The sequence below is a fragment of the Heliangelus exortis genome, chromosome 30 (genome assembly GCF_036169615.1).
Source record: "Heliangelus exortis chromosome 30, bHelExo1.hap1, whole genome shotgun sequence".
Lineage (NCBI taxonomy): Eukaryota > Metazoa > Chordata > Aves > Apodiformes > Trochilidae > Heliangelus > Heliangelus exortis.
The window spans coordinates 1,089,046-1,112,009 of NC_092451.1; the positions used below are offsets into that span (position 1 = coordinate 1,089,046).

Sequence of the window (22,964 nt, forward strand, 5' to 3'; positions counted from 1 at the left end):
TACATGCTCAGTCTTTACATAAGATGGATAAATAAATAGACAGCTCTTGCTTTATCACTTGGCTTGTACCTCACAGGAGGAAGGCAGCCAGCCTTGCCAGCTTGCAATTATCCTGTGAGATTCAGGAGATAAGGAAGTTCTTATTAAGGTTAAACACAAGAAGACACTTTCTGCCTGACAAGCACTCAGCTGCAGGGAATCCTGTTGCTCCACCTCACCCTGGAAGGGAAGGAGAAACTTCCCTTTGGGTGCAGAGCTGATCTGTGTCAGCTCTGGTTACACATGGGCACTCTCAGGTAACACAAAGAACCCAAGGGACACAAAATGCTGGGTGCTTTTTAAACACAGCACTCAGGTCTGGACCTTTAGATTCTCTCTAAGGTTTGGATTCTGCCCTTTGGATTCTCTCTCCATGCTTGAAAAACTCAACTTCTGCCAGCTTGAGTCAAACACCACACTGCCCCGAGCAGGCATGGCCAGTGGTGGCTGGGATGTCACCCTCCCTGTCCCCACTGTGTCACCAAGAGCCTTGTGGGGCTGTCTAGGTGCCCCCTGGTTTAGGGATACCTGGGTTTCCTGCAGCCCAGTCCTTCCCAGCCAACAGGATCCCCTTGGAAACTTCTGCTTCATCTACACAAACCTGCCAGAGCTGCTATGAGACACACACACACCCCCAAAAAAGACATAACTTGGGTTGTGGGTGTTTAATCACAGGAAAAAAAAAAAAAAAAAAAAAGGATGTTGCATGAGACAACAGCAAACATTCCCACCTGTTTTTAAAGCACAGCATCCCAAGAAACAAAAGCAAGGTGATTTAGGAGTTAGGGTGGAAAACAAGAAGCCTCCTCCTGGGAGAAGCTGTGGCTGCCTTGTCTCAGGGGCAGGACAAAAGTGTGGGAGCAGCTCTGGGGACAGCAGCTTAACAAGGTCTGGCCTGTGCCCCCTGGCTGAGCACCAGCACCTGAAGTTTCTCCCAATAAATCTGGGAAGCTGTAAGGACCCTGTGCCCTGCCTGCACCTCCCCAGGGGCTTCTTTACACAAAATTGGAGGAATCCTTTATTTCTGAGACCTCTCCTTGACCATCAAATGCACCTGAAATGAGCCAATGAATCCCAAAGTTGTGGTCCAGGGGGATGGGGAGGGCTGAGTAGCACAACTCTACAAGCCTTGCTTCTTTTAGGAACCAGGAGGAGAAAAAAAAGCTCCAATTACACCCACATATCCACCTTTATCACTGACAGAACCAGAGCTGCTCACTCTGGAATAGCTTTAAAATAAAATTTCCTTTTCACTCTTTCTGCTATTTGTCAACTTTGACACTTCACTCAGCTTGAAGGATAAAAGTAAAACTAATCAAATCTGTGCTACTGCTGCTCAGCTTATTGGGGCAGACTTTCTCATAAGAGGCTATTCTTGCAGACATCATTAGAACTCCAGATTAGCTTTTTAGAAAATAAATCTGATAAAGAATCAAGAGTTTTCCTTAGATCATTTACCTGCCTACAAAATGCATACGTGCTACTTCAGCTGAAAGATAAACTGCTTTTTTGGGGGGTAAAAATCAATCCTACCAGCACAGCATTGCTGCCTTGCCCCAAGGGAAGTATTTTTAAAGCAAGGTAACTCCTGTGTGACAATTAGCACAAAATAAAAAGCTGAGGACCACAAGACAGTCCAATATTTATCATGCTTTAGAACATCAAGAAGAATCTTTAGCCTCAATCTACCAAGCCTATCTTCACTAGCATTTTTTTCTCTCACCCTGTGGGTTTTAACCTGGGGTTAAAAAAAGAAACAAGGACCTATTTTGCAGGAAACCTCTCTGCCAGTTCCAGTAAACCAAAAGCATGTAAAAACCAGCAGCTCATCTCTTTCCTGATGGTTTAAGATAGGGAAGTTTAACTCAAGCCTCATGGCCTAGACACAGATGTTCAATCAGAACTGTTGGAGAGTTTTATTTCTCTGTTTGTGGCACGTTTGTTTTTTTTTTTAAACACAAACCTAAGTCCAAGCCTTCCTGAAAAAGAAGCCCAGAGCTCTGAGCACGAGGAGAGCTACATTCCCTGTCACCCAACACACAGCCCCCAGGAGGGATGACAAATGATGGGTTCCTTACCTGCTTCAGTAAGTTGCATGACAGTGTGAAAATATCAAATAAAGATGAATCTCTGAAGGAAGAGGCTATTTTCCTGTGCTTGGTCAGTGGGTGAGTGGTATCCGCCTGAGCAGAGAGAAAAGCAGAGCTTAGAGCTGATGGGCAGAGGGGGAACAGGACCAGCAGAACCCACAGGAACCCTTTAAGCACTGGGACATCCAGGTGTCCCTTCCCAGAGCAGCTTTTCCATGGATGAGGTCCCATGCTGGCTGAGGAGAGGGCTTTGCACCTTTGAGTGAGCAGCAGGGTTGGGTTTATTCTTCATTTCAGTCTCTCCTCCAACCAGCAGGATTTTCAACAGCACTACAAGTCCTTTCAGAAACTTGAAAGGCTGCTTTTTAAAAAGGCTCCAGACTCCTAAGGAATCAAAATCCTACCTGAAGCTGCTGGGCAGACCCAGGGTCAACTACTACCACTTAGAGAGCCCCTCCTGAACCTGCACAGAGGAGAAGAAAACTGGAAGGAGAGTTAACCAGGGACTTGGTCTGTGACAAACTCCAGGTCTGCACCTCTCACCCTATCAGCCCAAAAAGCTGGCAAAGACACACATACTGGTTTATACTGGAAGACACACATACTGGTTTATACTGGGATAACAAAGCCTGCAGCTGATTGATGGGCCAGCACAACTTCACAAGCTGTTTTCTAGGAAAAGTGAAGCAATACCTCACATTCCTGCTATTTATTTGGGATTTCCACTTGCCCAGGATGAATTATCTGATGGGCAGGTGGTTATCATGGGATGGGCTCATCTTGCAGTGCAGAGGCACACAACCTGAAGCTCCATTTTCTCCAGGCTTTTTGTTACTCTCTCTCTCTCTTTTAACCTTAGAAAATGCACCCATCTCACCCAGTCCTGCAGGAACCAGCTCTGGGCTCTGCAGACCTCACTGGAACCTTCCCAACAACCCCATGGAGCATGCAAACCCTCTTGTTTCTTATATCCCAGGTGAGAAAAAGAAACCTGGCATCACCCAGGAGCTGGTGGCAGATCAGAACTGGTCCTAAATTTGTCTGAATTACCATCCCTCAGCTCCTGCTGTTAGATTTCAGGGTCTTTAAGAAAATGAGCATTATTTTCTCCCTCCATGGTTATCAGAAATCTCGTGGTAAATGTTTCCTTTTTCTTTACCATCATGTAGCTTAAATCAGAGAATTTCTACAATGCAGTGGACACTCAGTACCCCTGGGCAAGTCTGTGCAGTACTTGCAGGATGAAATCTGATCTTTCAAAACACTTACTAGCACTCTCTTCTGTTTGTTCTGTTAGTTTTTGGAACAAAAGCTTTAGTAACAGAGCTCTAGAAAATTCAGCTCTCATGCAATGCAGTTGGAAGTTTAAAATAAATTAAAAAAAAAGCCTAAAGAGAAGCCCTAGAAGGGGGTTTTGGGTATTTTTTTTTGCTGTGTACATGTACATGACCCTGCTCAGACGAGTGGGCACGTTGGCAGATTTATTATTTCCCAAGTAATGGCAGTTTTAGGCTTTCCAAGATGAGTCACTCAATCCCTCCCTGTGCATCTCATGGCACAAAGCACATCTAGGAGTGGACAGCAAACTGTGGCAGATTTAATACCCAAGATATTACAGAAGATATTTTTTTGTCTTTAAATTCCTTGTTTATTTTAGCATCCACCTGTAGAGGCTGAGGCTCTGGTGACAGTTTCTGTGCTGGTTGCTCTCCAAGCAGAAGCTGGAGCCCTGCACAGAGATGCTGACAGACACATCCTCCTTTACAGAGGTAAACAGATTTATTTTCAGCCTCTGCAGAGATGAACTCAGGGTTGTACAAAAGCCTGGGCAAGGAAATCAGCACTAACAAGACTTGGCTTAAGCATCAGGAGGAGATCTGTGGGTTAGGATTTACTGATCAAGCCAGGCTTGAAGAATGGAACCAATTTTGGGGTCTGCAAGGTATGGAGTAGCCATTCAGGTTACAGCAGAGGGAAGTTCAGAAATGTTGAACTTCATCAAATCCAGCAGAAGAAATTGGTGTTTTGCCCTGTCCAGGAAAAAACCTTCTCCTCCATTTCCAGTTCTGAAAACAACTTGTAATCATCCTTCAGATCCCACTCAGGGATCTCTCTGTTCCAATGCCTGGATTAGTCAATGTAATACCAAAAAGGAAAGGTTAGTTTCCTTAGCAAAGATATTAATATAAAAACCAACACCCAGCAGCTTGGCTATCTTAGCAAAATTAGAGAAAACCAGAAGAATTTGAGAACTACCTGCTGGGAACACTAGGAATTTTAGTGCTGAATGAAAAGGATTTTTTAAAAACCTGCACAATTTGACAACTCCTCTTTGTTTCATCTCTGTGGTCATCCCAGAGGGGGGAACACTCCATTCACTTCTTGGCACAAGGATGCTGTGAGCTGGGCCAGAGCACAGGGACTGACAGCAGAAGGTGCTGGGGACATCCCTGGGGCTTTGTCCTCACCCTGGGAAGTTTGGCTAATTGCTCAGCTAATTGCTCAGCACTGCCCTGCCCTTCTTCATCTCTGAATATTACATCCCAATATGAGAGGAGATGGGAGATGCCAGTGAAACAAAACAGTTCCTCAGGACAGAAGGGTTTCAGCCTCTTGCCACAGCAGTGACTGTGAAAAATTAACAAACAAAAGCAGCCACAACACCCCCTCCCCACTTAAAAAAAAAACAAAAAAAAAGAAAAAAAGGAAAAAAAAAAAAAAGAAAAAAAAGAGGAAAAAAAAAAAAAGAAAAAACCCCCATAATCCAAACAATGCACAGACACACAGCAGGACACAACAATATGAATGAGAAAATTGGACACTTACTTCACTGAGGAAGGCTGTAGCACTTACTTGATTAATTTCATTCGTTAGTTGGGACAGGATTGTCACTCCTATGATGCAGTGCTCTACACTATCCTGAGGAAGGAAAGGGCACAGGGAGAGCAGTTAGAGCCAGGAGGCTTCCAGTAAGCTGCCCCATCATCCAAAGACCTTTCTGCTCAGAAGATTTTTAGCCATGTTTGTCTAGAAATGCTTTAGACCTTTGTAGTTTGGTGTCTGGAAAGAAGCCCATGAGCAACACCAAGCAGAGAGTTTAAAATGTGCTTTTAAAGTGCAAAAGGTCCTAAAGGGTTTGGTGACATGAGGTAATAAAAATAGACTCCTTTTCTAAAACATAAAAATAATTTAATCATAAATAATAATAGAAATAATAAAATAATATAATATAAATAAATAAGAAATAATTTAATCAACATTTTTGTTAAGCCTCAACTCTGGGAAGATTTTTTTTTTTTTTTTAATTTTAACATAGGCTGTGGTAAAAGCTGTGGATGTTTCTGCAAGAGCAGGACCAGCACTGAAGTTGCCAGCTGAAAACTCTGGGAAAACTCTGCAAACACCTTGCTTTGCACCTTCTGCACAATCTGCCCTCATCTCCTGCACCAAAACCTGAACGTGGCTGCAGTGGAGAAATTAAAAAGTATTTAGGTTGGGGATCTTTGGCCACTTCTTCACTGGAGTCACCTCCAGGTGACAGCCTGAGTATTTCCCTGGCAATATTTGGCCAGAAGCAGCTTGCTGGAGCCTTTCAAGAAGTGGAGGCAGAAGAGGTAACTTGAGCAAAGGGGAGCAGAGCATCTCAAACTGAACACAGCAAGGAGATCTTCACACCATTAATTAGGTTCCTGATTAAAAACCTGCACATTCCCCATGTCACAGGCTGGCAGAGAGAGGAATCCACCTCTGATCATTTCAGCTGAGAGCACCTCTGAGCTATCTGGGACAGAGTTACCAGCCCAGAAAGGGAAATGATCTGAAATTACTTAACACTTTCTAGCTCCTGCTTCATCTGAAAATGCCTAAAATAACAGGACTTAGCCTATTTTCTGAATGCCCACAGACCACTACTCCAGAACTAAAGCCTTATCCACATCCCATCTCCTTTTTCACACTGGGAAAAAGTTTCTGGCCATTTTGACCTCTTCTGCTCTCCTCCTCCAACTTCTGATTTTGGGCTAAATTTCAGAGCTTCTAAATCAGCATTTACAGTGTTCCAGGACTTCCTGATCTCTCTGGGAGGAAGCCTCAGTTTGGAGACAGCTGTGGATAAAAATGTAACCTTCTACCTATAAAATGGAGATTGAAACCCTGTCCTGTGGTGACAACATTTTAAAGGAACCTGGTAACAAGAACTTGTGTAACACCCCAGCCCTAAGCTGCATTTTGTTGTGATAAATATCAATAAATAAATATCAAGAATGCTTTTCATGGGCCTATCTCCCTTGTAATGAATAAAAACCAGGTCAAGCACTGCAGGTACTTCCCCTGTACACAATAAACCCTCCTGTTTGCCATTCTGCACTGATCACCACGGGTGTATTGAAGTTTGGGATTCTGGCAGCAGAATTGTGCAACTGGAAGGCCAGAAGATGTGTCCTGCCTTGAATGCTCCTGCTGGCAGCTGCCAGGAGTAAATCCCTGCCCCACCAAGCTTGAAATGACAAAAAAAACCTGACCTGTCCTGCCAGTTGTCAGCTGCTTAGCCTTGGTAGTCACTATTCAACCAACAAAAGCACAGGTGAGACTGGAGAGAGAGTGCAAATCAGTGGCTGAAAATGCATCAACTTTCCAACCCCACAAGGTGTGTGTGCACCTTGCACCAAAATCTGACCTGTAAAAACCTTGTGACATCTGTGATCACGTTCCTGAAGACATATTCATCCTTCTGACAGTCAAACCAGCCCAGCTTTGTGATCCTGGCATAGAGCTGGATGAGTGCTTGTGTGACAAACGTTGCCAGCTTTGGCCTCGTGGCAAGGTAGTTGAGCACATAGTTCCCTGGAACACAGAGAAGAGGTTGCTGGGGGCAAAACCTCAGCAGATGGAACAAAGATGGGGACACTGTTAGGAAAAGCTTGGGGTTTTTTTACATAAAAATCAGTACAGTAGTGGATTGGATACAGTGCTGATCTTTTACTTATGCCTTTAGCACCGTGGAGGTGTGGAACAGATCTGGGAAGTGGTTAAGTGAGAGCTCCTCCCCACCAGCCTGACTTGTTTGGTATCATCAGATAAAACAGCAAGGAAAACTCAAAACATTTCAAGACCTTTCCCCAGGGATCATCATCTGCCACATCATTTGTAAAAAAGAAAGATTAAAATGGAATTCAGACTCCTTCCTTGGAGCACAGGAAGTATCAGCCGTGCTCCAGCAGAGTGCTGTGACCTTGGGAAATACTCTGAATGATATTTTGAAGACCCATCCAGGATTTTCAGTTTAGAGAATCCTCAGAAGAGACGAGCCCCCTGCATATCTTGTACTCCAAAAGAAATTTATCAAGTGCAACTGGCTTATTCACAAGACCACAGAGTCACCATCCCCTTCCACCTGGAAAAATTCTGCGTGTTCAGCCTTGAATTCTGTTAGCTGGAGGTGAAGGTGAAAGGGAAAAGCTTTTTTGCCTTTCAGGACACCCAAACTGTAAAGCAGGGATGAAAAGTCATCCACAAACATTTGCATCACGAGCTTGGTTAAAAAAAAAGTAAAAAAAATGAAATTGTACTCACGAATATCTATTCGCTGTTCCAAGGGCAAGGGGTTGTTTGTGCGTGACACCAGTTTGGTAAGGCATGTAGCTGCCAGGAGCTGGGAGTAGGATGACTGCAAAGGGAAAAAAAAACAACCCCACAAACAGAAGTTTACTGCACACTTCAAAAGATTGAGTAGCAATGCTGGATTTTAAGCTAATTGCTCTCTGGAAGTTCTGAGTTGCAAGCGTTAAGTTAATGGAGTCTAAATATTCGAGATGCTAAAGGCACCAAGTGAGCAAAATACTTGAAGAAATTCTTTAAGAAAGAAAGGAAAAGCTTCTAAAGAGCAGAAGCAGCACTGGAGGTAGGAGTAAAGCTGCAAACATAGTTAACCTACAGGAAGTTACCTGGAAAAGACAACTACCCCTCTGAGCCACAGCACTCTGGGACTGGACATTAAGGAGCACTTGCAGCTTCCACTTGACTGCTAAACACAGGTTGAAATTTATTGCTTCCAGATTAGCACCCAGCCCACTGAACTGTAATCTAATTCAGGGACAAAAATGATGGCATTCAACCACCTAAAACCTCTGGCCATGAATTACAGCCAGGAAAAGGACAAATCTTGTGCATGTTAATGACTGTAATATAGAGCACTGTGCAAAGCTCAGTGTCCAAGGTGGAGGAAACCTGTTTATTCCAACATTCCCAAGGACAGTTGGGTGCAGAGTGAGTCTGGTCCCAGACTGAACAGAAAACCTCTTAACCCTCTGGCAAGAGATCACAGGCAGAGGATGAAACTGGGCTTCAGGAATTCCCCTTACAAATAGATGAATTTATTTGTCCTCAGGTAAACCAGTTGCTAGTTCCCTCAGAGGAGCTTCAGTTCAGCTGGCTCTGAACTCACTGGACTTCAAATCAGACAAAAGAAGTGAAATCATCAGCTTTGTGCAACTTTGCTAAGTTTATTAACTGTTACTCCTCTCCCTCCACCACCTCCTCCTGGAGAACTTAACTCTTTACTCCAGCCTGCTTACTGTTTCCTATTTTTGTGACCAAGACTCCAACCTGATGGATAAGAAAGCTGGATGAGCATTCTGCTGAAAGTCAAACCTTGCAAGATCATGTGGCAAAGTAATTTTAAACATTACCTGTGCTGGTACAAAGTAAGAACCAAATGGCCACTTCAAGAGAAGGAAGTTTAAAAAGTCAGGCAGGATTTACTCCTGGCATATTTTACATCCTTTCTGTTAAACTAATCCTGAAGCACATGATCTAATTTTCACTGTTTTAAGCTGATGGATTATTTTTAAGGCAACAGTATAGCAGGGGCAATTTTCCAGGGAAACATTCCAGAAGAAACCCTGTTGGTTTTATCCCCTCTGACCCATTTTCTCCCCAAAGCCCACATAAAATACCACTGCCAGAATCACGTTTCCAACTTCAACCTTGACATGTCCAGGTGGCAGCCTGCAAAGAATGCAGCAAGGCCCACAAGACACTCAAATTAACAACCCTGGGTAGGAAGCATAATTAACCATCAGAGCCAAGGCTTTTCTCTTTTTTTTTTTTTTTTTTTTTTAGCACAGGCTGCCCACAAATTGAGCTCCACGAGAGCATACGGGGCGTGCAATAAAAACACTGCACGCCAGACCTTGGGGCTGTTTCCCTTATCAATGCCCAAAATACCAAGGTACATCTTGGACAATTAGATTGTTTTACATACACTCCCTCTTTCTAGCAGCAGCTGGCACTTGCTCAGGCAGTCTGGGCTGTTGGTGAACTCAACCAAGGCTTTCTCTGCCTGGAGCCGTGTCGCGGTGTCTGTGGTCTCATACAGCTGCTTGCACAGGTTCTCTAGCTGGGCAAGGCTCTGGAACACAGGAAAACACATCAGTCAGAAACCAGAGGTTTTACAGCTCAGGTTACACGGGCCTGTACAGAGGGAGAGAGAAAAAAAACTTCACTGTTTGTGCAAAACAAACACCCAGGGCAGAGTTTGTTCTTCCATCACCGGCATGTGTTCACCCGACTGACTCCCTGCACAGAAATTTCACACCTGAATTTCTTGCACCTGAAAAAAGGACCATGCTGTTTCCCCACTTTTACCTTTATTTTATTTCATTTTATTTCATTTTATTTCATTTTATTTTTTTTTTATTTTTTAACCTAAACTTAGTGTTCATCCAGCCCGAACACCCCGCAGGGCTGATGAGGTCTGGAAAACCTCTTCCAGTTTGCACTGCCATGCCCATAATCCTAACCTGCCTGCTTTAAACAGTGAAAAAGCATCCTCACATCTATTTTTTATTTATTTTAGTGTCAAATCCGTCCCAGGTTTGGTTTATATTCCCAGTGCAGGGCACTGTCACAGCCCTCAGCATCCCAGGATGCTGGAGAGACCTCATGTTCCATCTTCTCCTTCACAGATTCCCAAAAAAAGACCTAAACCCAATGAAAAATGGGTTTTTTAATTTCTTTTTTATTTAATGTCAGTGTCAAATCCCTCCCAGGTTTGGTTTATATTCCTTTGCAGGGCACTATCACAACCCTCAGCATCCTGGGATGCTGGAGAGACCTCATGTTCCATCTTCTCCTTCACAGATTCCCCCCAAAAAAAAAGACCAAAACCCAATGAAAAATGAGATGGACATTTTGAGCAGCAGCCCTGTGAAATGTATTTGAAGGGAAATAAAACTATCAGGCAGATCCTGTGTGTTCAAACAACTGGAAAATATTTGCCATAAAGTGTGATCCAGGCAGATGGTTTCCCCCAGTGCAATCTTAGGTGTCCTAGTTAAAAAGTGACTTCACAGATGGATATAAATATTCCCCCAGGTTCTCACTGCCAGATTAATAAGCAGGTATTTCAACTGCTTTAGGGCTACATTCTGGGTTTCCAGGGGTAAATCATTACAAAAACACCATCACTTTTGTGCTTTGACTTGCTTGTTTGAAGGAAGGAGAGCAAGAGTCACCTGATTCATTTCTGGGGGGGAGATTAGAAAGCAGAAGCTGAGTTACTGAGGGGCTCAGCACTCCAGAGCTCTGATTTTTTATTTTTTTTTAAATAAAACTCTCATGGAAAATGTTGCCCTGAGAGCTTCACTACACTAAGAGAAACCAGAGAGCTTTGCTGGGTGCCAGACAGCAGCTCAACACCCAGTTTTATGTTTGTTTGGTTTTTTTTTTTCAGAAAACAAAACCCAAGGACTTGAGCTCTACACAGAAAACCTCAAAAACCTGACAAATATAAACCATGATTACCCATCAGCTGCTACAAACCATAATCACTACTGCCAAGCCTTTGTCAGCACCTCCCAGCACAAATCCACTTTTTGGTTATTTAAAATCAGATGGCATAGCCTGCACCCAGGGAAGTGCCTCTTGATGGGGATCATCCTCAGCCCTAATTTCTCCCCAAAATCCTCCTGACCATTTAGCAATATTAAAATCAACCACAACCCTTTGGCCCAGGATGGATTGAACCCTTGGGAAGCAGCTCAGCCCAGCTCCACCATGACCTGATCCCCACCTGATACTTCCAGCACAATTTGAGGGAATTTAAAAAAAAAAAACAACTTATTTTTACACCACCCTGTGTTAATTCTTCAAGAAGCTCGGGGATGGGGATTTCCCTGCTATCAGTTCCCTTCACACCTTCAGAGAAATGTTAATTCCCTGTGAATTTTTGGGGCTGGGTGGCCACAACCATGGCTCTTTTTGTGCCACCCTGGCTGGGACAAAACCCCCTTGTTTGTGCAGAGTGCCTGAGCTGTGCCAGCCTCAGATTACACTCAGTTAACTCCCTCAGAGCTGCAGGAAACACAACGACCTTCAGGACTCCAACAAAACAGCTCCAAAAAAGCCAACTGCACCAAGGGGATGGCCCCAGAGATAGGGTGATTTAAATGCCCTGGGTTATGACAGTTCATATAAAAGCAGTTTTCTCACACACAGCTGGGAAAAAATAGCCCAAATCATCCAGGAATCTCAACCCAGCAATTTACCAGGGAATAAAAGTGCACTCCATCCATGTCAGGTTAAATCCAGCACCCACAACAGATTTAAAAGTGTTTGCAATATTCTCCTCCTGCAGTGTCAGATGTCCTGAGAGACCCTGGCCACAGAATCCTCAAATTCTGCTTATCTCAATCATTCTGGGTGGTACCCCTGGTCCTTCTGCCTCCTGGTATCCCCCTCAGAGGGGGCTGAGGGATGGAGAGGATTTTAAGGGCACAAGGAAAACCACCAGGACAGCTCAGAGGGAGAGGTAATGCCCAAACCTGGGAGTTTTCATCCCAGGATTGCAAATTTGTCAATGGTCAACTTAATTTTTTTTTTAATTGCACGTGTTCCAACACCCCACAACCCCCTGTTCATGCCAAGCTGTAATCCAAGCAAATAAACTGCTGAAAAACCTCCAGGAATAACTTTTTTGGGCTCTCTTCCCAAGAAATATCCTCTCTCCTCCTGTGCCCTAACTCCATCCTCTGGCACACAGGCAGTGCCCTGACACTCAAGGTTTGCTACCTTAAATTTTCAGGATATTTTAAGGCTGTCATGATGAGGAATTCCCCTCAGGCCAATCTCACCCCAGCCTGGGAAGCTGGAGATGTCTGGATGGTAGGGTAGCAAGTCAGTGGGCATTAAGTATTTCACTACAGAGGCAATAGTGACTCTTTCAGCCAAGATAAAAAAAAAAAAAAGTACCATAAAGTGTAAAGATTATGCAGGGCAAGAGCTCTGCATGTTCTAGATAAGGACTAAAGCATGAGACAGCAGTGTCTGAAGCAGGGAGATGGTTGGGCATCCTGGGGATGGGAAGGAGAAGAGACAATGACCACGGATCAAAACTTGGTGCTCCACTGAGAGCTCCAGAAACTCTTTGGAAAAAGAGCCAACAGCTCAAAAAAACCCCTGTGAAAAGCAAAAAAAAAGTCCTTTGCTGGGAGGGAAGGAGGTAAGGAGGGGGGGCTGACACCTGAGGGGTTTTTTGCAAGTGGAATTTTGTGTCCCTTGGGGAACAAAACAAAAAGAAAAGAAAAATGCACAAAAAAAACCAACCCAAAAAACAAACCAAACCAAAACAACAACAACAAAACCAAAAAAACCTCAACCCTCACCCCACAATGTCCTATTTTGGATCCATCTCCCCAAACTGAAGCTCAGCCCTAGCAGGGGAACCAGCAAAGGTCTGGAGGACAAGGCAACCCCCTGATCCATTTCAACACTTTTGTGTTGTTTGTGGTAGCAATATTTGTCAGCAAAGTGAAGTTTATTTACCAAAAACCAGCAAATTGACACAGAATTACCTCCACTTCCACTCCTGCTGCAGAGCCCAAGGTCCTACAGAGCAGGGGGGGTTCCTGCATGGGTAAAGTCCTGAGCAGGACCTGCCAGCCCATCAGCCTCCCATGAACTTTGCATCAGTGATGTTTTTTTTTTTATTTAAAATTGTAGTGTTTATTTCTTTTAGATTTATCAAACACTGAGAAAAAATAACCTGGCACCCACTGGGTTCAATCTTGGCCTCAGACATTTGGCCACTGAGAGCAGCTCTGAAACTAAAAAATAAGATAAAAAAAAAATAAAACCCAAACCAAACCAGCAAACCTATCAATCTCATTTGTATTACAAGCTAAAACAAAGCTCATCACTGCTCAGTGTTTTCCCCAAGGTGAAGATAAACACTGTGTGATCATCTTTAAAATGATAAACACTGCAAGGGAAGTAGCAGCCCCCTAAAGGGAGTCCCTGGGGCATGGATGGGGAATTGAGATTTGATTACAGGGTTGCTTCAGCATCCAAGGGTTGCAGGAAGCTCCAGGCAGGTTGGGCTCACTGGAGTTGGACTTTGCCAGGCTGAGAATTCCCATTTCAGCAAACAGAGGCAATTCTGAGGGATGGGTGAATCCTCCAGGAGATATTCCTGCCTTCTGGTTCCTGGCTCCCTGAGCCAGAGCCCCTGCAACCTTTCCTTGGGTTATTTTTGTCCCAATTCATAGAATCCTAGAATGGGCTGGGTTGGAAGGGACCTCAGAGCTCATCAAGTCCAACCCTTGCTCCACTCCCCCCGTGGTTCCCAGCCCATGGCACTGAGTGCCACATCCAGGCTCTTTGGAAATATCTCCAGGGATGGAGAATCCACCCCTTCCCTGGGCAGCCCATTCCAATGGCTGAGCACCCTCTCCAGAAAGAAATTCTTTCCTAATATCCAACCTAAACCTAATATCCAACCTAAACCTTTAGGTTGGATATTAGGAAAAAATTCTTAAGATCATGGCTTCTTGTCTTACTGATACCTGCCTGGGAGCAGAGCCCAACCCCCCCCTGGCTCCAACCTCCTTTCAGGGAGTTGGAGAGAGTGATGAGGTCTCCCCTGAGCCTCCTCTTCTCCAGCCTCAACACCCCCAGCTCCCTCAGCCCTTCCTCACAGGAATTCTGCTGGATCCCTTCCCAGCCTCCTTGCTCTTCTCTGGACCTGCTCCAGCACCTCAAGCTCCTTCCTGAGCTGAGGGGCCCAGAACTGGACACAGGACTCAAGCTGTGGCCTCCCCAGGGCTGAGCACAGGGGCAGAATCCCTTCCCTGGACCTGCTGGCCACGCTGTTCCTGAGCCAGCCCAGGATGCCATTGGCCTTCTTGGCCACCTGGGCAAATTAATCCATTTTAATGTCCCCAACTGATCCCCCCCAGTGTCACCATCCCAGTCAGACTCTGGAGGCACTGGGGAGCTGCAGGGCAAGGAGATGGGGATGTCCTTGCTCCCCACCAGTATGCAACTGGTCCCAGAAGAAGAGTTATCCATGTGCATCCAGGATGTGGCAGCATGGGGCTGGGAGGAAGAGGGAGGAGGAAGAAGGAGGAGGAAGGAGGAGGAGGAAGGAGGAGGAGGAAGGAGGAAGAGGAAGGAGGAAGAGGAAGGAGGAAGAGGAAGGAGGAAGAGGAAGGAGGAAGAGGAAGGAGGAAGAGGAAGGAGGAAGAGGAAGGAGGAAGAGGAAGGAGGAAGAGGAAGGAGGAAGAGGAAGGAGGAAGAGGAAGGAGGAGGAAGGAAGAAGGAGGAAGGAAGAAGGAAGGAAGAAGGAAGGAAGAAGGAAGGAAGAAGGAGGAGGAGAGAAGAAAGAAGGAGGAGGCAGGAGAAGGAGGAGGGAGAAGGAAGAAGAAGGAGGAGGGAGGAAGAAGGAGGAGGAGGAAGTGTTTGAAGTGACTGAGTCTCAGAGAATGCCTGGGGTCACTGAGTGAATTTCAGGTGTTTCAACCAAAAATGAAAAAGCTTTTAAGCTGAGCCACACAACTCTCAGCTTCCAAGGATGAGGATGATGCACTTGGTAAGTACCCAGAGCTGTAGAAAATCAGGTGTCATGGCTCATCCCCCTCATTTGTTAAGAGAATCTGAAGAACAAATTGCCCATTTCCATCCAGCCTGCTCAGAACAGAGACAGCAAACACACCCTCACCCTCCAGCACTGCTCCCAATTATTTATTGCAGTCATATTTTCAGGCATCTCCCTGCATCTCTAAGGGAATCAATAAAGAGCTCTCATTTCTTGCTCCCAGCAGATGCTCCTCAAGCCCAGACTCAGCCATCCCACTGCAGGAGGCTCTGCAGCATCTCCTCCTCACACTTTAAATGAGCAAAAACACTTTAAATAAATAGAAACACTTTAAGTTAACCATAACCACCACTCACTACTGACACCTGACCTCTCACTTTACCCAGGGCAGGTTTTGTCCCAAAGAGGTGGAATATGAGACAGGGAAACAGTGAGAAAATCTTCAATATTCTATCTGGGTGCAAATCAAAAGCAGGGCATCATTTTTTTTTTTTTCAAGGTTCAGCTCTTCAGGAAGAGCCCTTTGGTTGGATCCCTGCTCTGAAATGAGGAAGCACCATGGTTATCTTTGGCTTTCTCACCCAGGGGATGTGCTCAGTGAACAGTGCCAGGGGCAGAAAGAAGAGAGCAAGGGCTGAAAACTCCCAAAATCTCCATTTTTCTGCATCACCAGGACTTCCAGGTGCCAGCAGAATCTGTGTGCACACCCCAGCAGCCACAAAATAAATGAGGAAGGGGTTGGCCAACCCACCTTTGATTTTTGGGGGGGTTTATTAGGATTACCAGCACACACGGGATGCCTTTAGGTGTGGGGAATAAACAGAACTGGAGTGTGGGTCAGCAAGATGCCTCTGACAGCCCAGATAGAAACCTGGGAAGGGGATAACCTATGGATTGTGTCTCCAAATTGGAAAAAAAAAATCAGGCAAGAGGCACAGGTGGGGACAAATTCTGAGCACTGCCAGCAGGAGATGAGCAGGAGCCATGAAACACTTCTCCAAACAGTGCTATGAGTACACAACATTTGTGTTTAGACTGGGGGATTATTTTTTAGTGCTTTAGATGGCAGGATAACCCCTGCCACTTTTTTTTTTTTTTTTTTTTTTTTTTTTACACAAAACCCAGTAAAACACCTTCTCCATCCTTCTGATAAGCTTTGAGTAATCTTTTTTTTTTTTTTTCCTCTGAGCAGCTCATTTACAAAATGATCAGAACAATCTGAAAATTGCTTTTGAGGCCACAGATCTCACTGCTTTGCTTTGCATTTCATTAAGAGAAGGAGTTAGAAAAAAATAAATAAACATAATAATCTTCAGCATTGCCTCATTCCCCCCAGATTCAGGACATGGAACAGAGGGTGAGGATCTCATGGCAGACACAAAATTCATCTCAGGGCAGGAAAAAAATTCAGGCACAGCTGGGCAAGCTGCCTTCCAGCTTCCTGGGTCTCTTCCTCTCCACAGAGAAAACAGAACTTGCAGAAGTCACTCTCAGGTGCTACAATCAATACCAAAATCCTGGCCGAAATCCTAAGGCTGCTTCAGGACTCAAGACCCAGCAAAAGGCCCCCAAATCACCTCCACCTCACTGGTTAAACTACTGCTGGCTCCAGACATCCTCAATTACTGGAAGAGAAACAGGAGGATTTGTATTTTCCAGTAGAGTGTCCTTGGACTGTGTTCACAAACTGAACTGGTGAGACAAGGGCACTGAATTCCAAGGGGAATTCAACCCCAAAGCCTTCCAGGATCCAGGAGGAACAGAGCCACCAAGGGATAATCCAGTGGGAATGGGGGAATAAGCCACAAAAAGGTGCATTCAGGAGCCACATGTTACAGAAGGAACTCTGTGCAGAGCTGGAGCTGTGAGCCCAGAGGGGGTATGGATCCAGAGCTCATCCACTGGCAATGGATAAAAAGGATGGGAAGGACCTAAAGATGATCCCAAAGTGGAGGCATTTAGCAGAAAAGTGGTGCCTAATCCTTTTATAAACTGATCTGACAACACACCCTGCTGATAATCCTGCTGGAAGACAAAGTGGCTGAATGATGCATTTCTCAATTAAGAAAAAAATCTTTCTGATGATTTCACCAGTTTGCTGGAGATGAGGTCAACAGACTGAGGGAGCAAGGAGGCTTCTGTCTCTCCCTCCCAAAACAACCTCCCTGCCAGCCACGAGGACAGGTTAAAGCCTTTTCTCCTTTGCTGTTCAGCCCAGAGTCCATTTCAGCCATAAACAGAGCCAGGACATCCATGAGCAGCATGGAAACACCCCTGAAATGCTCCCCACCCTTTGTGCCTTGTCCATCACTTTCGTATTCCCTAGAACAGCATCACTTGAGCTCCTCCAGTTGGAAGGAAAAAAGCAACCCTTAGTGCCAGGGGTGTCAAAACACCAAGCAGAAGGAAAGCAGGAACAGTGGTGGTGCTGAGCACACAGTCCCAGAGCAGCAAGGGTGCTGTGCCAGGCAGGCATGGAACAAAACAAATACAAATTAAATGAAAAACAGAAAGGAAAGCAATCCTTCCCAGCCCTACCCTCACTCCCTGCTCCCTGGCTATACCAGTGCATGCACACAAGAGATTGTCTGTCTGGTTTGCCAAAGTGGGAAAGGATTCTTTAAGTCCCATTTGAAAAGAAAGAAAGGGGGAAAAAAAAAAAAAAAAAAAAAAAGAAACAAACCTCCTTTTACAAAACTCATCCAGCAACCAGGAGTTCCCCATTACAAGAAATCAAATTAAGGGACTGCACAGGACAGCACTCAGCAGGTGAGGACACAACAGACCTGAGTCTTGTCAGTCCCTTCTCTGATTTTCTCCTTCTTGTGCTATAAGTAAATTATGACAGAATCTGTTAAGAGGAGAGGGGTGAACCTGAATTTTAAAACTCCACTACAACTCCACTTCACCAAAATGCTGTAAGCAGGAAGCTGGGCTCTTACACCATGCACACAGCTCCAGTGACCCCAGCCATGGGACTGGGGGAAGGCTGAAACACCAAATATCCTTTCCTGAGGCTACACCCCAAGTTTTAGCTCCCCAGCTGGGTGCTGATCCACACGCACACCTCACACCACGGCAGTCCTGGTAACCCAACCTGTGCCATGTTTAACCAGCACTCCTGCTCCTGGCACAATGCTCTCCTCTCCTCTGCCCCATCCCCACCTGCAGCAAGGGCAAAACTGCAGGAGACACAGCCAGAGCAGCTCTAAACATCAGGGGAACACATTACACACAGCAATCACTGCCCAATTGCAGCCAGAAATAGTTTAAATTGACAAAAAGCTGCTAAAAAATAACTCTTGTTCACAGCAGTCAGCTGTGCTGTGTTATTTTTCCCAAGTGCTGCTCGTGTTTCAGAACTGCTTCTGAATTTCCAGAGCAGGAGAAGGGGAGGAGGAAGAGAAGGATCAGAGAAGGATCAGATCCAAAGCACATTTATAACAAGAGATCTTCCAGCACCCAACATTCAAAGCCTGCCAGCAGGAAGGTGTCAAGCACCAGAGCACAAAGCTGATGTGTTATCCTGACCACACCAGGGCAACGAGCTGCCCACTGGCAAACCATTCCCAGAGTTTCCAGGGACTGGGAATAAACTTCAGTTTTTGTCCCTAGTGAGAAGCAAAAGTCAAAATGTCAAGCTTCTCCTGAGGTATTTTCTGGGTGGCTCAGCAACCTCATCCTTTCATTAGTTTGTTAGAACTAAAGCACACTGAATGTCCCCAAAAAACCTCTGTGTGTGGGGCCACACCAACCACCAGCCCAGGGGCAGATCCTTAGGGTCTGGGTCTGACTCTGAAGGAGGAAGAAACATTTAATTAAAACTCTTCCCTCTAAGGAGGGCTCAGTCCTATTTTCCTTGCCCACCCAAGAGCAGATAGAACCCCAAAGCAAGGCAGAAAGCACCCACTGACTGCTCAGTCCCAGAGACTTCAGGCTACCAGACCCCTGAGGTGACACCAACAAAGTCTGGATGGAAAAATGAGAAGAAAACCAAATTCCAGGTGGTCTCTTCCAAGACTGCAAGGGCACCAGAGAGGAAAAACCAGAGGTCCCAAAGTCAGACCCCTTCCAGCTGGAGATGCCCAGAGGGGACAGGTGGCCCCAGCACTGCTGCTGTCCCAGGGATGCACCAGTGGAATTCTTCCTGGAAAAAGGACAGCAGATGCAGATGATGTTGGTTACTTCCAAGGAAAGAAAAAAAAACCCAACAAGCGACCCCAAGATCCTAGCAACTCAGCCACACAACCTTATCACTGAAAAGCACCACAAGTTCCTCACAAATGCCTTCTCCAAACCACAGTTTCGGAGCAGGAAGACAGAAAATTCTTGTGGCAATTTTAAGAAGTAAAAAAAAAAAAAAAAAAAAGTAAAAAAATTAAAAATCCAACTGCTTATATTTTCCTGCAGCAGGCCTGAGCCCTACAGACTCCTAAACCACCCCTGCACTGCCCAAACCCAACCCAACCAAGCACGACCAACAGCAACAATCCTCTCTCCAATGTCCAAATCCTCCTTCAGTGCCTGAGCATCAGTCCCTGGAGCAGGGAAAGAGCCCAGACCCCCCCCAGATGCTGCCAGCCCCATCCTGCCCCTTCCACACCTCTCTGTCCTCCTTTTCCTGCTGGAGCTGGTGCTGGGCAGAGCTCAGCCTTTCCCCTTGGTGCTCCAGAAGTTCTGAGATCTTCAGGTGAACCATGGCAGATGGGACTGAAACCCCAACAGCTGCTGCTCACTGAATTCAGGGACAAAAATCTCCAGGTGTTGAGGACTAAACTGCTGGAGCCTGCAGAGCTGGAAAGCAGTGTCTGCTTTTTCTGACATCAAAGTTTTGATGTCTGGAGGTCTGCAGATCCTGAGCTGCAGCTCCATCCCTTCACCTCTGAACATCTTCTGCAACTTGGGTGCTGAGCATCCCAACTACAAAGCTGAAACTTAAGAATAATAAGTTAAAAAAAGAAAAATAAAAAGCCTAATTTGCAAATCTCCAGATGTTGAGGATTAAACTGCTGGAGCCTGGAAGAGGGGGAAAGCAGTGTCTGCTTTTCCTGACATCAAAGTTTTGATGTCTGGAGACCCTGAGCTGCAGCTCCATCCCTTCACCTCTGAACACTTCTGCAACTTGGGTGCTGAGCATCCCAACCACGAGGTGGAAACTTAAGCATAATAAGTTAAAAAAAAATTTAAAAAAAGCCTAATTTGCAAAAGAAATGCTGCTCTATTTTTAGTTGAACCACTGCTTCCCCCCTCCCCAGGTCCAGAGCACTCCCTGGGGCTATTCTCAGATAAACCCAAGCCCTTAATTAGAGCTTTCAGCAAGGCCAATGACACAGAGAAGGTAAAAGCTTGAACTAAAACAAACGAAAAAGTATCCTGAGCAATTTGTAGTTGGGCAGCAGACTGCATCGTGACTCTTTTACCAAGCAAGTGCAAGGTTACTGAGCTATCAAATGGGAAACACACAGCTCAGTCTCCAGGGTTTCCTCTGGAGCAGGCTGAATGGTATGGATTTCTAGAGCCAAATTAGATTTTGTTTGAGCCAAAAGAACATCCTCTAGAATGCAGAAACACACGAGAAAAAAAAATGAAATAAAATAAAATTGGGCCCTATTATGGATGGAGAAGAAACTGACCTAGGAAACAGCCTTGAATAAACAAGTTGTGTCCTGCTCAGGAGCCAGGTACAGCCCAAATGAGCCTCAAGTGCTGGTGAGGAGACAATCCCAGTGTCCTTCCTCCCCCATTTCTGTGGAAAAGCAACGTGTGGTGGACCAGACCCAGGAATGTCCATCCAAACACACTGAGCTTCCTCCAGAACTGCACTGGGAGGGGAGAAGTCAGCTCTGCCTGCAGCCTGAACCTGCACCAACTGCTCCACAAAGTTTTCCATTTAACAGTTAAAGGGTGGAGAACTCAGAGGCAATCTCTGGGATTTGAAAAAACCCAGTGCTGAACCTAAAATCAGACAGTGTGGAAGCAAAAAAGGGAGATGCAATTTCCTTTCCAGATACCAGATTTCTTGCTTCTCTACTGCAAGCAGCCACCTCAGCACTTGTCACCTCTCACTGCCCCAAACTTCTCTCATTTCAACTCCAGTCCAAGCTTTGAGGAAAGAAAACAAACAAATGTAGAAGTGACAATTCTTAACTCTCTGCAATTACTTTTTAAAATGAACCATTCAGTACAGAAAGTGACAGAATTCACCACCAGCCTCCAACAACCACTGTCCCACAGGAGCATTTCCATTCTCTGAGGGGATCCCATGTCAGGGCAGCAGCACTGGAATCATCTAAGGGGCCAGGAGAGCAGAAGAAAAGCAAGGATTACACCAATCTGTTTCCAAGAAGGGGAAAAAAGGGAAAAGAGAAGTCACCTGGGCCCACAAAACCCACTGCAATAACTTTTCCTCCATCTTCTCCTCACTACTTCCCTCCAGCTCTACTGTGAGCAAGTTGATGGGATGGAAGAGGAATAAATTCCCAGCAAGGTCCCACTGAGAAATGGAAAAGTTGGTGTAGAACAAATTGCTTCAAGACCACAGCCCTTCTTTTCAGCCACCCCAAATCATCTGATTCTCTCAGCTCCTCCATCTCTATCACTGCATCCTTTGTTTCCAGGCACTGAAGGGTCCCTCTGTCAGGAGCTGCTCATCAGCTCCCACTACACATTTCCCACCAACAAACCTGGGGGGGTTCACTCACAATTGCCTTAATGTCTGTTTTTCCCAAACCCCAGAACACAACATTCTTTCTCATCATGACCTCAGAAGTTTTTCTCCATCCCCACTGCTGCTCCACGGTGCAAAGTAAACAACTTCAGCACAACCCATAAAAAAAAAAAAAAACCACCAACCTCTAAAATCTCTATTTTTGTGCCTCAGCACCCCAGGAAGAACCCCAGGAGGTTCTGCTGTCAACAGGCAACCCCCAGCCCAAAGCTGCAGCAAGATTTCAGCAACCTGCTGAACTCTGCATGGCTTTGGGCAGCCAGTATTTATCTGCAACCCCCCTGTTCCCATTAAACCAGACCCAATTCCCACAGCAGATGCCATAAAAACAACCCTCTCAATTATTCACACGGATAGGCAGCATCTCCCTGCCAGGCTGGAGAACTCCTTAAATTCTTCTCTTGGATGAGCACGATGCTTGGGAAGGGACCCTCTGCAGCTCAGCTCCAATCTTCTGGCTAAAAGGTTGGAATTTCAGGCTAGGGGAAAAGCTCTCCCACCAGAAGTTTTCCCTATTAATAAAAATCACTCCTTCCTCAAAAATCCACAATGGGTTTGGAAGGGAACCACACGTTCTCTTTTTTTTTTGAAGGGAAGCTCCTCAGAGCTACCCCCACTTCACACCTTTCCCTGGAGCAGAGAGAGGAAAAGAAAGAAAGAAAAAAAAAAAAAAAAAAACCAAAAAAACCACCAAGCAACCAAGAGAGAGACAACAAAAAGCAAGCAAACCCAATAATAATGACCATTTTCTTAGCTCTGTTTTTACAAACAGGAGCTAAGGAACTGCAGCAGGCTGCAGGTGCCTTTGCAAATCAAGTTTCCTCCAAGCAGAACATCTCCCCAGCCCCTGGTGTTAAACTTTAACCAACCAAGTGGAACACTGCAACCTCAGCCCTGTCCTTCCAGCTCCAACTTCCACTTGCTCCACAGAACATTTAACAAAGAAAAGCAAGGGAAGGAGCCCATTTTTAAAGCCAAAAGAGCCCCCAGCGCCGAGCTGCAGCCTCCCCCCCACGTTTGGGAGATGCCCGGCAAACAAATCCGGAGTTTTTTTGGGTTTGTTTGGGTTTTTTTTCAGTAAATTCAGAGCCTGTGAATTGTTTAATAACGCAGTAATTCCTCTCCTCCCCTGAGATTACCCAAGAGACATTCGCCAGCAACCTGCGAGGGAGTTCACAAAGTGCTCACCCTGGTGGCTCTGGGGGGTATCATGTGAAGAATATATTTATTTTAAAAA

The 22,964-nt window shown here is 45.5% G+C and overlaps 1 protein-coding gene across 5 annotated transcripts in view; it reads right to left on the bottom strand.

Moving 5' to 3' along the window:
* XPO7 (exportin 7) overlaps window positions 1-22,964 on the bottom strand; it is a 46,364-nt gene that overhangs the window by 22,262 nt on the left and 1,138 nt on the right. For 2 of the 5 annotated variants that reach the window (XM_071729168.1, XM_071729169.1), the window contains exons 2-6: window positions 9,391-9,537; window positions 7,701-7,794; window positions 6,805-6,971; window positions 4,956-5,048; window positions 2,118-2,222 (exon numbers count right to left, since the gene is read on the bottom strand). In XM_071729168.1, the coding sequence (XP_071585269.1) occupies window positions 2,118-2,222; window positions 4,956-5,048; window positions 6,805-6,971; window positions 7,701-7,794; window positions 9,391-9,537 (606 nt within the window). Of the gene's footprint in view, window positions 1-2,117; window positions 2,223-4,955; window positions 5,049-6,804; window positions 6,972-7,700; window positions 7,795-9,390; window positions 9,600-22,964 lie in introns of those variants that run through there. The other 3 variants (XM_071729171.1, XM_071729167.1, XM_071729170.1) reach the window with 3 other exon arrangements.